General features: G+C 38.5%; 1 protein-coding gene across 2 annotated transcripts; it reads right to left on the bottom strand.

Moving 5' to 3' along the window:
* Nucleotides 1–321: 321 nt before the first annotated feature.
* LOC123906188 (SPX domain-containing membrane protein At4g22990-like) lies at nucleotides 322–8,014 on the bottom strand. Of its 2 annotated transcripts, none has more exons than XM_045956042.1 (11): nucleotides 7,786–8,014; nucleotides 6,508–6,566; nucleotides 6,275–6,395; nucleotides 5,753–6,064; nucleotides 5,534–5,638; nucleotides 4,669–5,123; nucleotides 3,973–4,274; nucleotides 3,080–3,258; nucleotides 2,193–2,383; nucleotides 1,637–1,770; nucleotides 322–1,045 (listed from the first exon to the last, which is right to left on the bottom strand). In XM_045956042.1, exons 2-11 carry the CDS (start codon nucleotides 6,558–6,560, stop codon nucleotides 807–809), a joined length of 2,091 nt encoding a protein of 696 aa, XP_045811998.1. In that variant the 5' UTR covers nucleotides 6,561–6,566; nucleotides 7,786–8,014; the 3' UTR covers nucleotides 322–806. The 2 variants fall into 2 exon arrangements, with proteins under 2 accessions (XP_045811998.1, XP_045811999.1); XM_045956043.1 differs by having other exon boundaries at nucleotides 3,080–3,255; nucleotides 7,786–7,980.
* Between the last annotated feature and the right edge of the window lie 7,895 nt (nucleotides 8,015–15,909).

The following is a 15,909-nucleotide window of genomic DNA, read 5'->3' as shown; positions in this document are numbered from 1 at the left end:
CAGATAGTATACCGATATAATTTGATCTCTTCTTATGTATGTGTGAAGCGTGTGTGTGTTCGAGCTTCAACAAGTAAAACCCAACGCCTAGGTACATGTGCAATCGCACACCCTAAACATGCTCAGGACCACCACTGAGAGTCGTATGATTCGGAAACCAAAATGACTTTACCTAGAAAAACTCACATGGGTTAATAAAACAATAGGTGTTTGAAATTGTATTGGATTAATCTTCGATTGAAGACTTGGTCCCAGATGAGTCTCTTTATCTCTACCAAAAACTAGTACTTTGTGGAGATCAAACCTTGCACTTACAATTCATTTATCAAGCACTAAACAAAACAAATTTATTTATTCATGAATAGCTAATAGCATCAATTCATTTACATCTCTAATTAATCTTAATCATAACTATAGCTAAAAGGATGAAAAATAAGTCTTTGTCTACTATGCACAAGTGTATTTTTCACCATTGTATCAATTAATCACATCATATATCTCTTTTTTTTTTTTCTTTCAATTGTGTGATTTATTGATCCAGTAGTAGAAGCCAACTTGTGCATGATACAAGATACGTCCCACTTGTACACCATAAAATTGGCCGAAAAAGAAATACAGGCAGACAACAAAGTAATGATAAATCATCGAAGAAAAATTAAAGTGACAATTGAGAAATCCATTTTACCAAGAATTTCACATTGGAACAACCTATATAACTAACAACCAAGATGCTCTGCCAAATGTTGTTGAGCTTGATTGACAAAAGAAAGAGGTCTAGTTGAAAAAGAGCATTCATTGGATAGAAATCAGTATAAAGAATTGTAGGTATAGCAGGTTGCCATGATAGAGAATACTGAAATGATGAGTGAAGGAAGCAAGGTGACATTAAGGAGGCTACTCTGACCCAAAAATCCAGCTAAGGTAATGGTAGCATCAGCAATTACTCTAGCGATTGTTCCGGCCTCAGTGGATAGAAGGCCGCCATTGTATGTTCCGCGAGAAAGCCTTGATGACATGACGCGTGAAAGTAGTGACAAGTTGACACCTGGAATCAATGATATATACTGTCAAAAAGGTCATACAGATCAATTAACTAACTACAACATCTTTTAACTCTTTCGAATATCTGTGCTTGCTTAGCAAGAAAATGATTACATTGTCCATTTCCCATTTACATCACAACGATAAAGTTGAGAGATTTTTGAAATAGACAGTGAGGTTTTTCGTTTTCTTCATATTTGTGCCAAAACAATAAACACAACTGTTTTAAGTTTTAACTATTTACTGTAAAAATCTTTGAAATATAAACATGTTGAAATTAATGTGTCAGTTTCATATATTCAGAAGTAATCTCCTTAAATCAAAACGTTTTCTCAAAACCTAACAATACGGTATTATCAGCATAGGTATCTGCATTTTCCATGCAGCTTAATATATACAGCGGCAGCACATTAGTCATACAATGAAGTGTCTCATCCCTTAATTTTAAAAGCAGAAAGGTCGAAGTCGTCAACAATTGTAGTTCAACCTTTACTATCACAACAGTGAAAAACAGATGCCCGGTTCCGTATTAAATATTTAACAGCATGCTGTATATTGGCTATAATACCATATGTAAAGAAAAATAAGAGATTACCTTCCAGTACTTCTGCAGAAACAAATAAAAGGAGACCCGAACAAACGTATTGTAGCACAGTATATGGAATGATTACATGGAAGCTGAGTAAAACTCCGATGCAGACCATAATTTCTGATGTCAACAGAATTTGCCTAAAACAAAGAGAAAATATGACCCCTCAAACAATTTATGAAAAATAATACATGTTCAACAATATTAAGGCTCTAAATGGTTTTCTTAATCATTTTGAGAGAATAAGCAACTATACATCTTTAAGAAAATTCACTTAGAGCATAAACATAATTATAGATGACAAGTTTAGCAAAAAAAAATAAAAATATTATAGTTGACAATCAAATAAAGCATGGACTTCATTAGAAACTAGCATGCAGACGTGCTTGTCTGCTCTTCAAAAAAAAAATAATTGGAAGTTATAAATTTGTATAAGGTCATTTAGAAAAGTTCAGTTATTTAATTAGATAAAAAGGAAAAGAATTGCACATTAAATAGTTTAAATGAAGGGTAAAATCAAAATAAACTTAGCATCTCTTTTTTATATATTGGTATAGATTACCTGTCCTCAAACATGTTGCTTATGTAGCTTCCAACAACAATGTTTACAGGAAGAACTGTCAAGCCAAGGCAAGCAAGAAAAACAGCAACTGTGCTGGTTGTCCAGTTGAAGTAGTATGTTGTGACGACACTAGATTCAGATAGTAAAATCTCCATTACATATTTAAGCATGAAATATATCAATAACTGAACCTGCAGATATTACAAAATTTGGTCAGGTAAAGCATTTAACTTTCCATTTGATCCGATCATCATCTTCCATTGGAACATGGTGAAATTTATATAATAAACAGCACTACAAGAAATATTATATAACATACGCTAATCGTGTAAAATAAGTAATAAACACTATTTCATGTAATGCAGTTATTTAAGAGTTAATAAGACCTTTAATATCATCTTGGCATTTTGTTTGTACAAACTAGATTGAGTTATCAAGTGATAGTTTGGTTAGTTTCTAGAGGACTTTATAATAAATTAATAATACATAATATATGTGTGTCTCGATCCTCTCCTTCATAAATGTCTACAGTTGTGTTTCGACCACAAATATATGCCCTTTGATATATCCAACGGATGAGAGAACCCAAAAATTTCTCAAGAGCACGAGAATCTTTCTTAGTAACTGACATATACGAGCCTTGTTCACCGGCTAGTATTGTATCAAATGCAAATAGCAGTTCAATTCCTATATTTTCTCAATTATAATTTTCTAAAACCAAAGTGTCTTCCACACTCATAGAAGACCATACGTGTGTCACTTACACACCAGTAAACTAAGATTCCATCTGAACATCAAAAATGATTAGAAAATTGTGTATCTAATGAAATCATTAATGCATGATAGAATTGCAATATCATAACAGCGACAGTGAGTTTTTCACAAACCTTTACAGAAGGTGTAAGGAGTCTGTATGCCTCTCCAATTGAATTGGCTGGTAGGCGAGATTCCTCTGGAGCTTCCTCACTATCATCATAATCTTGGTCATTGTCTTCATCTACCTTATCATCCGAAGTAATTAATAATGGTTGTTTTAGGCCTTTTTCTAGTGCACCATTTTCTGCTGCTGCATAGGGAGAAAAATAATGTTATTTTTTAGTTGCTGTTCAACAGAATCATAGAACTCATAAAACGGAAACCTAATGATGCTCCCGTCACAGTATGGTTCTGAAAAGGGCGTGCAAAAATGAGTAATAATGTACGGTGTATTAAAGAACAACATCTTAACAATTTGGCATTATGGGTATTAGAACTGGTGTGGAGCATATCAAAATTGAACAACAAACACCAATCAAAACTTAAAAAATAAGGGCAAACTTTACAAAGAGACGGTACAGACGAATAAAACATCTTATCAGTCATCGCAATGGATAGTCTAGAGTAGCAAGTAAATTGAATAATGCATCAATCAACATGAATAGTGCAGCAACCGAACAATATGCATCTATATCTATGGATCATTTATTAAGATAACAAGGACCAATTCGCATAAAAATAAAAAAATATATATAATTCTTTAGATATGGATAGAAAAGGTCTTCGTTGATTCAAGTGACAACAATGATTTGTTTCCTCCCATTTTCAATAAAAGAAACCGTACTTGAACTTCTATGTCCTAACGAAATTAACCATTCAATTGATTCAGGAGTAAATGTAATGACAGGTAGTAAGAGTAGTACCGAATGAAACGGAATGTCGTCTAAGATTATGTAGTCATACAAGAAGTTTAATAAAAAAGTTAAGCAATCATCAACATGTAGATGCAATAAAAGTACAATACCATCATTTGACTGATTTGGTGTCTGATTCTCCTCAACATCATGAGAAGGTTCCTTAAAAGAGATCCATAACCATACTAGATATACCATCCAAGCAATAGCCATAACCCACCCGGGTAAAGTATTTTGATTAAATGTAAGGTTGTAAATCTTAAAATTGGTCTGAAGTATGCCAGCTAATGCAGGACCACATGCCATTCCAAGAGCACTGGCACTGACAAAACCAGCTGATGCTTGCATGCGGATTTTAAGCGGAACACAATCACTTATGTAACGCCGGTTAACAGCTCTGGCAGAACCCAATCTGGAAAAGCAATCAAATGTTTTCAGCAACATAAACAGAAGTCTTAAATGTTGATAAATGTCATATACAGCTTAGTGCATTTACAACACAAATCAAGCAAAGAACATAACTTTCATTAAAATAATGATATACAAAATCTATGTATCATGGACACTTTAGATTGAAGGTGTGTCCTAACACCAACAAGACACCGACACATGTAACATTACATTACTCTCATTTCTCAAATTATTATCGATATCTTTCAGTGTTGTGCAGGCATCCATTTTTGTGTTTCATAGATTAAGATTCCTGTTTTAATGCCTCCTTTTCAAAAGGAAAAAGGCACATCGTGACAAATTATGCTCATCAACTAATGACAGGAAGAGAAGTTAGAGGATAGAATATTGCTTACCCACAAAAAAGACGACCAATTAAGAGAATCCATATTGAATGAATATCATATGCACATGCATAAAAGATGTTTCCGATGAAAAGTGCTATGCTGCTGAATACAAGAGGTCTAAAGTATGACTTGTTTGACCATGCACTGAAATACACAGAAGAAAACACCTGTGCCACAGCCATTGCCCCAATAACAATACCACAAACCGTTGGTGCAGCACCAAGGCTTGTAGAGTAATCATCTGCTGTAGGAACAATGATATATGTGTTGATCATATACAAAAATGTGTTTGCCAAGTTCAGCAGAAGAGACATAAAATGGTATCTTTCATCGTCAACATGTTCCTCCGAAGGGGTAGGAAGTTCATCGTGCATAATGAGTGCATGTTGTGCCATAAAGTTAAGAAAGTTTGTTGAGTTGGATAACCTATCAACAGCTGCATTTATCAAATCAACGACAGGATCCTGCATAAAAAATGAAGTAAAACAAGATGGATAATCAAACACCAATCTTGTGCTGTTCCCTAACCAGCTAATAAAGCATGCATTAAAACATGTTTGGACGTTCTCAAGTAGAATTGATTTTGTCTCTAGAATTAATTCTAATTTGAATGTAAAATTTGGAGCTTCTGCCTCTCCAATTGATTTTATGCATCAAATTTAATGTTCAATCCACTTTTACATGAATGAATGTATCCAAACATAAATCGCTTTACATTCAACACACTATTAGCCATAATCAAATTTACAAAATCAATTCATTCAAAATCAATTTTTGTCGCCACAAAACTAAACACACACACACACACCAAGAGGAAAAAAATATATAAAACAACATTAGTGTTTTAAGGAGAATAGAAAATGAAAAAAGAAACCTGGAGAGGAAGAGAGGGCTGATCATAAATCGATAAGTAGCTCCCCTGACGATCCTGAAGCTCATGAAGATTGCGAGATAAGGCTCCCACAACAGCACCTAATCCCTACAAACCCATATCCTTCAGTCAATGTTCATTCATTGAAACAAATTTTTATATTTATAATAAATATGTGTTTGAGAATTTCTCAGTTTTTCAATTTTGAACTGAACATATTACCACATGCTTGAACACTTGTTGCAGCTGGGAGTAAGGATGATTTGCACGAGTTTTGACATAGTAATCAGTGAATCTATAACCAAAGCGTTTATCAAACTTCTTCAATATCTTACGCAAGCCAATAGCGTTGATCTCTACAAAATAGAGCAGGTTTAATAGATCTTGTCCCACTGCTCTATAAGCTTCTCGCAGTTCAGTTATTTTGTTTATTTCAGGCTCCTCCTGCAAATTATTATGCACCTCTCCAAGCTTTGCTATCCTACTTGCCAAAAGCCCTTGTTGCTCCAATAGGAAAAGCACAATCGTCTCAATCTGGATTTTAACAAAAGTAAAATGATCGAAACAAATATTAATTAAATAATTCGCAGCAACATTTAGTAAAATCAATGTAAGACGACATTTATGATTGATTCATTTTACTCAGATAATCACATTTACTCGTATAAGCAGAACCCAATTTGAGCTCTACAATCTCATTTAGTATTCCATAATAAAGAATTCAACAAAGGAAACAACAAAAACCTGATTATCCAACATTCGTGAGAAATCCTTGAGAACATGCCGCCGATCTTGAGTTCCCTGTTCAATTTGTTGTGCATATTGCCTTACTCGCTTCTTCATGAGTTTGTAGTTTATGTAATATCTATAGATACAAAATATCAAACTTATGAATCCAAAGTACCATTAATTTGGAACTAATATTCAACTCGAAATTATTTTTTAACCCTCAATAACACAAGAGCATTCATACATACCCTTGCCATTCTTGAATTTGTCTGTCTTTCAACTTTTTCCCAAAGGCAACCATCTCTTCCTGCAATCATAAAGGACTTTGCTCAATGAAAGTAAACAAAATCAATAACCGATTAAAAAGGGTCTCAAACCAAGTGGTTGAACTCAAGTGGTTAATGAGTTTCAGTCAAGGTCGAATCGATCGGGTTGATCAGGCTTTACTTACCCTTCACTCCTAAACAAACTCTGAATTACTAGGACCCCTTTCGCCTAGTAACTGGAGTGTTAAAACAGTGAAAATTCAAAAGGGTATCTCGTCTTATTCATCAAAATGAACACCATACACGTCATAACAATTTCAAAAACAAAAAAAAATTGAAAAAGCCAAAATAATTTTTTTTGACGCAAAATTATAAAAATATATTAATTTTTTTTTTTAAGAAGTTAAATTAGCCCATCGAAATTGGCATAAGAGAGAATCGAACCTGAGACCTTAAGGAGAAGCATACTCCCAGGTCCCACGTTAATACCACCAGACCAACTCAAGTGGGTTTAATCACAAAAAGTGTTAATATTGAAGAGCAACAGCAGTCAAAGAATACAAAAAGGAACCAAACAAACAATAACGCCCACCTAACCAAAAAGAGAGAAAAATCAGCAAGCAGGTATATAGCCACCCTAATCATGAAAGTGGTTGAATACTTGAATGCTCCATTGAGTTTGGGTGAACTTATAAAAACAACTTATGACATTTTTATAAGCTTTTTCTTTTAGCTTATTTTTATAAGTTCTCAGAAGATAGCTTATGAAAACAACTTATAGCATATACAAAACACAATTAAACTTTATTTCATCTTTTTCCATAGAAATAGCTTATACATAAGAGCTTATCATGATAAGCGTTTGCTAATTCATGACCATACGAATAGTTTAACCATATCATAACAATTTCATTTCACAATCAACTAGTATTTTTTTGCTTTCATCAGTAGTTTAATCTAGTTCAGAGGTCAGTTGTGATATCAAGTGATTCAGCCCATCCAGATTGCAGTTGCGACAATCAACTATTTCAATCAAGCAAAACACAACATATCATGATATTAATTAATTCAAGACTAAAAACACTTACAAAGCTAATTAATTAATTGATTATTTCTAGTGAGTCAAAAATTAAGCTTTGAAATTACAATACCAAGTGTTTGCTTGAAGCAACAACTTGTAACTCCAAAAAATATATCTGCAGATACTAAAAGTAATTTGGAAGAATGAAAATTGAGATCGAATGGAACAATTATGCATACCGGTGATCAGTTGCAACTTTCCAGCTTATGAGTAGAAAACGCGGTTTTCAGCTTCGATTTTATATTCTCTCCTAATTTTTCTGAAGAAGCTTATATATAAACTAAACAGAAAAACAGACTCAGCAGTCAGCACGAGATAAACACCGAGCACAGCACAGCATGTGTCGCCAACAATAATAAGATTAATTTATATACTGTATATGAATGGTCCGTAATCATTAGATATTTGACTTCAAGGTTAAATATCTTTTTTTGACCGAAATCAAGGTTAAATATCTTATTTTCACAACTTCATCCTTCATCCATCCCAAATCGTTAGTCTTTTTAGGGTCCGTTTGATGCACAGGATAAGAGACAGCATAGGATAACTGTATTATATCTTGTTTCAGTCCAGTGTTTGGTGACACAGCAGGATATGATAAGTTAATCTTGTAGCTTATCTTATCCCGTCTCTCCAGTTAAAATTCTTATCCTGAATTTGAGCTGGGTTACCAGCAGGATACGATAAAAAAAAATTTATTGATTTATTCTATAAAATATATTTTAAAATAAAAAAATGAAAATTAATAAAATATAAATAATAAAATAATTTGAAAGTAATTATTAAAAAACCATAAAATATGAATATTAATTTAAATTTTATAAGAAATTAAATATAATTATTTTGCAATGTTATTTTTATTATTTACGTATGAGATATATCATATATTTATTTAGCTTATCTAACATGTATATATCATTGGGTTATTTATTTGATCATGATTCATATAAAAAATTAAACTTTATTATTTTCACATGTTTTTTTATTTAAAACTATATAAAATTATTTGATTACTTATTTATATTTTTTATTTAAAAATTCAAAGTATTACAAAATAATTTAAAAAAATAACAATTGATTTACAAGGGTAATTTTGTCATTTAAATATTTTATATATCTTATCATATTATTATGAGCAAGTATGTATTAAAAACATGATATAATAGTTATCATGTTTGTTATCCTGTTTGCACCAAACACAAGATAGGATAACTGAGGATAACTGTTATCCTGCTGATATCATATCTTATCCTTATCCTGTTTTATATCCTATCCTATCACTATTTTATCCTGCGCTCCAAACGAGCTCTTATCTTTTTAATTTTGTCCCAAAACTTTAGTTAAAAAATCAATGCACATTTAGTGATACTTTACCATTTTTTTACAAAATTTAAAGCATTAATTAAATATATTTTCTCTTTCTTAATAAAGTAAGGGTAAAAATGATTTTACTTATCATTTTTTAATCTCCGTGCAAAACTCTAAAAAGACTAAAGTTTTGGGACAGAGGGAGAATTTAACATGTGAGCTTGGCTTAATTGGCAGGACATTACATTATATATATAAAGGGTTGGAGTTCGAACCTCGGTTATTCCAATTATCCACCTTAAGTTTGAATTTCTAGTCACTAAACAAATTGACATAAAAAAATAAAGGCTTAAATAGGTTACTAGTCCCTGCAGTTGTAGCATATTTTGGTTTTGATCCCTGCAATTTTTTTTGTTTGGTATTAGTCCCTGCACTTTGAGAAACTTTGTTTTTGGTCCTTGACATTAGTGAGTCTGTTAAAAAAAGTGAAAGTTAACTGGAGTACCACGTGGCCCAATCATTTTATGCCACTTGGCATGGTAAAATTGTTATTTTAAAATTTAATTAAATAAAATAACAAAATTGATTTATAATTTGTTTTATTATTAATTAATATTAATAGAAGAAAGAATAAACAAACACAGATTCCCTTACCAAAAACAAACACAGATCCTCATCCTACCATCGCCCCCCATCACCACCTTATCACCAATCTTCACCATCACCACCTCCATTGTTAATATTATTACAAGTGTTAAGAAGGAGTGTGGGTCTGCTCAACATGAACACCAATAGAAGGTTTTGTGAAAGGGGGAAGAGTGAAACCTTGAGTTTTAAATTGAACGTGAATCGAACTTATAACTTCGAAATTAACTCTAACCGGTTCTTCTATAGCCTCTGCTCGCAAATGGATGAATAAATTTCGAAATTTTGCAGTCCAATTTTGAATGAATTGAAATAGGGTAGAGTGGGTTGGTTCATGATTCCATATGAGTGCCGATGGTTTCTAAATTTGTTGTATTTGAAGGGTTTTGATGAACTATGAGTGGTGGTGATTCGATGAGTTAAGGTAGCTGATCTAACCTGTTGATCAGAAAGGTTGAGGCCGGTCCGTTGAGCAAGCTTCCACACCGAAGGGGGGGTTTGTACCTGCAGGTGCTCCGATGCCTAAGTCAGCAAAGAGAACAAGAGAGATACAAGAGAAGAGAGAGAAAGTAGAATGCAGAATGATTCAGAATACCTGGCTCTCCTGTCTAGGAGAGCTTATATAGTGCCCCCAGCGCTGGGCCAAAGGTTGGTCTATTGGGCCGGGATAACCGGCCCAATAGACTCAACTGCCAAGATAGTCCCTGTATCGTAGGGGAAGACCGTTATTTGCCTCTATCTTGGTTGGAGCCGTTCCGCTATTCGCGGGTAAGGGATAAGCTCCATGACAGCTGTGGTTGGATGAAGGAGCACGTGCTAAACGTGCTGCTTAGCTGTTAAGCTACGGTGGAATGGATCAACATGCATGGATAGATGAGCACGTGTTTAACGTGCTGCTTACCCATTATGTCGAGCAGGGCACGTCATTGGCTGACGTGTCGGGGAAGTCTCCCCTTATTGGGCTGTGCCCGAATGTCGGGCAGAAGTGATTGGGCCAGCTCTTGGCCCAGTCCAGAACAGGAGCCCCCCAAGTCGTTGCTCCTAGGCATAGGAGTAATGACTTAAAGTCCAGGCCCGCATGTCGAGGAGTTCATAATTCATTGATTATGGTTGTTGCTCGTTTGCGCGAGGAGCGCATTTGTATGTTGCTCGTAAATTCCTCCTTGGCACGACGAGGAGAATTATCCAAGGAGGAATCTTCCTTTTGCTCGTGACGCGTGCCAGGATGTTCGTGGAGGAAATTACGGGGAAGGGATTTTGCCTTTCTAGGCCATTTGCTTTTACGTTCCTCGACGGGTTGTCGAGGAAGTGTTGTGTTAATTGCATCTTGTTGATGCTGCCCGTTTTACGGGCACGTTTGCTTGTGACATTTGTTTCAATTGCCCGTGATTTTCGCCTGCTCGCGGAGTCGAGGAGACATTTGTGTTGGGGATAACGATGAGTTCCTCGTGGAACGCATCGTCAGTTTGAAGTGACCTGAAAAGACAGGCGTTTCATCTTTTCAAGCCGCGTGTGTGGGCTATGAAGAGGCGCCATCATTACCTTGGGAATAGGCGTTAATTGCCTCGTTTGACGAGGGAGTTTCTCAGCCATTGGATCAACACGTCGTTTGGTTTTCTGTGAGATCAAATCTTAGCCATTTGATGGCTTTTATCATGGGCCATTGGATTTAATCAACGGCTGCGATTTGAAGGGCGTATCTTTTCGTTGTGGAGGCGCGGAGTCACGAAGGGTCTTTAAATAAGGGAGAAGTGATTCATTTCTCCTTTTCCCCTCTTTTCTCCACTGTTCCTTCGTTGCTGCTGCTAGTGTGGTTGTGAAATTTTCAAGGTTTGCTCAAGAGTTCAAAAGTTTTGGTTCCTCTCATTTGAAGTCTCAAGCTTTCTCTTTTTCTATAACAAAGGTATGTTTTCCTTCGCTTTTTCGTTACTGTGTTGTACCCATTTTGTTGCTTATATGCGTTTTGGGTTTATGTTTTGTGTTTGGTGTTTTGGGTTTTGGGTTTTAATCACTATGCTTAGTGTGATTCAGTGTTTAATTGTGATAAACTCGTCCCCAAATACCCGCTTTGTACTCTGATTTCGAACTTTTTCGAGTTTTGGTATGAATCTCTGGGTTCTGCGAAGAGCACCATGAGTATTCCCTGCACTTCGTTTGATATTTTCTAGAAAAGGGGATGAACACGAAGAATATGCATGAGCGTCCATGCATTTCTGGGAAAAACATGAAGAACATTCATGGATTTCTGGGAATTTGCGAAGAACATGATGAATATCGCTTCAATTTCTGGAATTCTATGCGTTTTTCGTCGGGGAGAATCGAATCGTTATTTCTCCCCGTTTGCTGTAGCAAAAAGCTAGGTTAGTTGAACCTTGTGTCGGGGAGCTTCTCCTCGCTTTCCCCTTCGCGAATCTTTAAATTGTCTTTGTGAATTGTATGAATGTCGGGGACCTTCTCCCCGTTTTTTCGTTGAGTTTGTAAAAACTCTGTGTCGGGGAGCTTCTCCCCGTTATTTCGCTGGGAAATTTCTGTAGGTAAAGGAGTTTGTAGAAACTCTGTGTCGGGGAGCTTCTCCCCGTTTTTAACTTAGGTTTTTATGCAAAACTAAGTTTGCTTCTAAGCGTCGAGCAACGTTTTGGGCTTGTGTCGGGGACCTTCTCCCCGTTTTTTGGCTTTGTTAAATGGTTCTCCTCGTTTCCTCTGTTTTCGTCTTTGTTCTGCCATTTTGATAAGGGCTTTTGGTCGGGGACAGCGTCCTCGCCCTTTTTCACGCCCTTTCACTTGAATTGCGGTGAAAGGGTGGATTTGATAACTGTCGAATTCACTGTCTTTTCGCTGCTTTTCAGGTTTTCAAAATGTCCGACGTAGAGGAAGCGACGGGGAGCCAAGCAACATCGAAACACAAGCTGGTCGACACCATTACCGACCCAGAGCTGGCATGGGTTGCGCCCGAGCCTCGGGGAATTGCTTCAACGATTACCGCCCAAGATCCGCGGCTCTTTACTGTCGTCGAGGAGGCTGGTTCGAAAAACTGGGAGGTTCATGCGCCTGCCGAAGGGGAGCGGGTTTGTTCGTCGTACACAGGAGGTAGATTTACTATGTACGAGATGGCATTTAAGGAGTTGGGATTTCGGCTGCCCTTAAACGACCTTGAAGCTGGGATTTTTGGCCGGTTAAAGGTGGCTCCTTCCCAGCTTCACCCGAACTCGTTGGCGTTCATCCGGGCGTACCAGATCCTTTGTCGGTATCTGGAGGTGGAAGCTACTGTTGCCTTATTTTTCTATATTTTCCAAATCCAACGACAGAAAGTCGGGAGTCGGCAGGGTTGGATTTCCTTGAAGCACCAGTCGAGCAAAATTTTTAAGATGTTCGTCGAGTCTGCTCGGGGTTTCAAGGAGAGGTACTACGTGGTGAAGCCGGTGACGGAGTTTTCTTTGGATTCTCTGCACATGGAGAGGCCCGTGTTCCTCGAGGATGGGTCTCCTCAGTTGGACGAGGAAGGGGAGCAAGTAATGGAGTGGGTTCTTCGATTCCCACTGTCGTGGTCGTCGGAACATTTTGTACTGCGAACCGACGAGTATCTGACGTCTGTCGAGGACCTGACCCCGGCGGAGATGGCAGGCTTTGAGAAGCTTAAGGCCTACGTGGATGGCTTTAAGCCGTGTAAGGTTGTAACTAGTTTAGGGGAGGTTGCTTTAGATAAGCACGGTAAATCGAGGATCGAACCTCGTTATGTTAATACCAAATTATTATTGTCGTGCAAGACTGTCTCTGCCGAGGACACTTTGTTGGGTATATTTTAATTCCTGCCCGTTTTTTACTTGTTCTATATTCAGCATTTTTGATGTTTTGAATTTCTCCCCGTATTTCTGACCACGTTGCTAACTTTGCAGGTAGAATGGCTGATCTTGCTTCCGAGCTAATGAGAATAGCTGCTGAGCATAAGGGGGAGAAATCAAAGAAAAAGGCGAGGAAGTCCAAGCCTAGCCTTTCTGTTGCCGAGCAGACTGCTTCGGGGAGCATTACCCAATCTTCTACGGTGGGAAGCTCGGCTGGGACCGGGTCTGGCCGGGTGAAGAGGCAGAGGGAGGAACAGATGACGCATATCGTCGACTTGTCGGAGGGGGAAGGTGGCTTTGTCCTCCCCGCGTGTTTGAGCAATCGGAAGTTCTTTGATAAGAATCCCCTCCAGGTGCCTGCGTCTGAGAAGGCTTATATCCTGGGCTCTTCTTCATCTGCCCGACAGAACCAGCTCAATGAAGATGTTGCTGCTGTCATCCGGCTGGCGGAGACAGCCTTGGTGTTAAATGAAGGGGGACCAACTCATGAGGTGGAAAAGCTGGCTGCCCGGAATGCCAAGCTGGAGGGAAAAATTGTGTTGATGGAGGGTGAGTTGATCGATTTGAGGGGCAAGCAGGAGAATTATGGCCAGCTATTGGAAGATGTTCGGGTAACCCGGGATGAGCTGCAACTTGCTAAGAAAAAACTCGAGGAGGTGGAGACCCGGGGTGCCGAGGAGAAGAAGAAAATGGAGGAAGTGATAGCCGACTTGCAGTCCCAGCTTGCTCCTGCTGCCGATGAGGCTATTGAGACTTCCAGGCTGGTAAGTCGAGCAGACCTGGTCAAGGAGATCAAGAGGCTCGGGGGCCTGATGTTGGCGAGCATGGTTCATGGATGGAAGAATGCGATCGCCCAGCTCAAGGTTGTGAATGCCGAGCATGGCTTGATAACTGATGATTGTTATTCCTGAAGATTACAAGCAGATGGGGCTTGAGGAGGAGAAGTATGATGAGGATGGTGGTGATGATAATGAGGAGGAGGAGGACGCTGAGGAGGAAGCCGTCGGGGAGGACAAGGCACCAGAGGATAACCCAGAGGGTCATGATGAGAGCACCTGATCCTCCTCGACTCTTTTATTTGGGCCTGCGCGCCGTTAACTTGTAATTTTCTTTTATTTTGAACAATATTTGGGGGCCTGCGTGCCCGGTTTTGTAATATCCGAACAAGTGGGTTTTTATGCCCGGTATTTTATAACAGTGCCCGTTTTGTTAATCCTGCTCGTTTATTTCGTTCTCTTCGTATGTATGTTTAAGTTATTGCTCTTTGTTTTTTGCTAAGTTATGCCTGTTCGTAATACGCATGTCTTTATGCTTGCTCGTTTTTAACTTAACAAATTTTTGGTTTTGGTGTTTGTTTATTTGCTCGACATTGTTGTATGCCTGCTCGACAAAACCTTTTTCTTTATTTGCAAGTTTTTTCTTTCGAGCGCGTGTCGTCGAGGAGGTCGTCCTCGGATTTAACTTAGACAGTTTAGGGAACTGTCTAAGCGCCTAGAGTTGTTTCTGAGGCTAATACGGACGCCGACACGTTGTTGTGCCCGCCCCCGCGGCTTGAACTTCCCATCGCGAGCTGGGCGTTAAGCCTTGGCACGAAGACGAGGAGCTTGTCTCAAAGGTCATCCTCGTCGGGAGACGCTCTGCCCTTCCTGAGCCAGAGTATCTCCTTTTCAATTGTTTGGATCGAGCACGTGTGCCCGCGTGCTTTCCGTTGTCGAGGTGTCGGGCTCGTTGCTTGAGGATCCGAGCAGCCTTTTAGAAGTGTTTTTTATTTTGGCAATAACTTAGCTATAATATTGTTTTAATTTTTGGGCGTTCCAAGGTCGAGGAAGTTTCTTTCCTCGAAGATCCTCGAGATAATATGCGCCATTTTCTGTTTTGTCAATGACGCGATATGGTCCTTCCCAGTTGGCCGCCAGTTTACCATCCTGGGAGTCCTTAGCATTTCGTCTTAAGACGAGGCTGCCCACTTCAAATTCTCTTTTGATGACTTTGACGTCATGTCGGGCAGCTATTTTTTGTTTAAGGGTGGCTTCCCGAAGGGATGCCCCCGTGCGGATCTCTTCGACGAGATCAAGCTCTTCACGGAGAGCTTCGTCGTTCATTTCCTCTTCGAGCGGTTGCTCGGTTCGGCGAGATGGCTCGCCCACCTCCACGGGGATGACTGCTTCTGTTCCATATACCATTCTAAATGGAGTCTCCCCGGTTGTGGAGTGTGGTGTTGTGCGATAGGCCCAAAGGACGCTTTCGAGCTCCTCGACCCATTTCTTTTTATTTTGGTCCAATCTTCGTCGTAGGCCGCGCAGGATTACTCTGTTGGCGGCCTCGGCTTGCCCGTTAGTTTGGGGATGTTCCACGGAAGTGAAATGTTGCTTGGTCCCCAGGGCAGCGAGGAAGTCTTGGAATCCTTTGTCCGTGAATTGTGTCCCGTTGTCTGTGACGACGGCTTGTGGTATCCCAAATCGGCAGAGTACGTCGCGTTTGAAGAAACGGAGTATCCTGAACGACGTTATG

This window comes from Trifolium pratense, linkage group LG2 (assembly GCF_020283565.1).
Source record: "Trifolium pratense cultivar HEN17-A07 linkage group LG2, ARS_RC_1.1, whole genome shotgun sequence".
NCBI lineage: Eukaryota > Viridiplantae > Streptophyta > Magnoliopsida > Fabales > Fabaceae > Trifolium > Trifolium pratense.
Note: the sequence above shows the minus strand (reverse complement) of the source record. Positions and strands in the feature narration are given on the sequence as shown.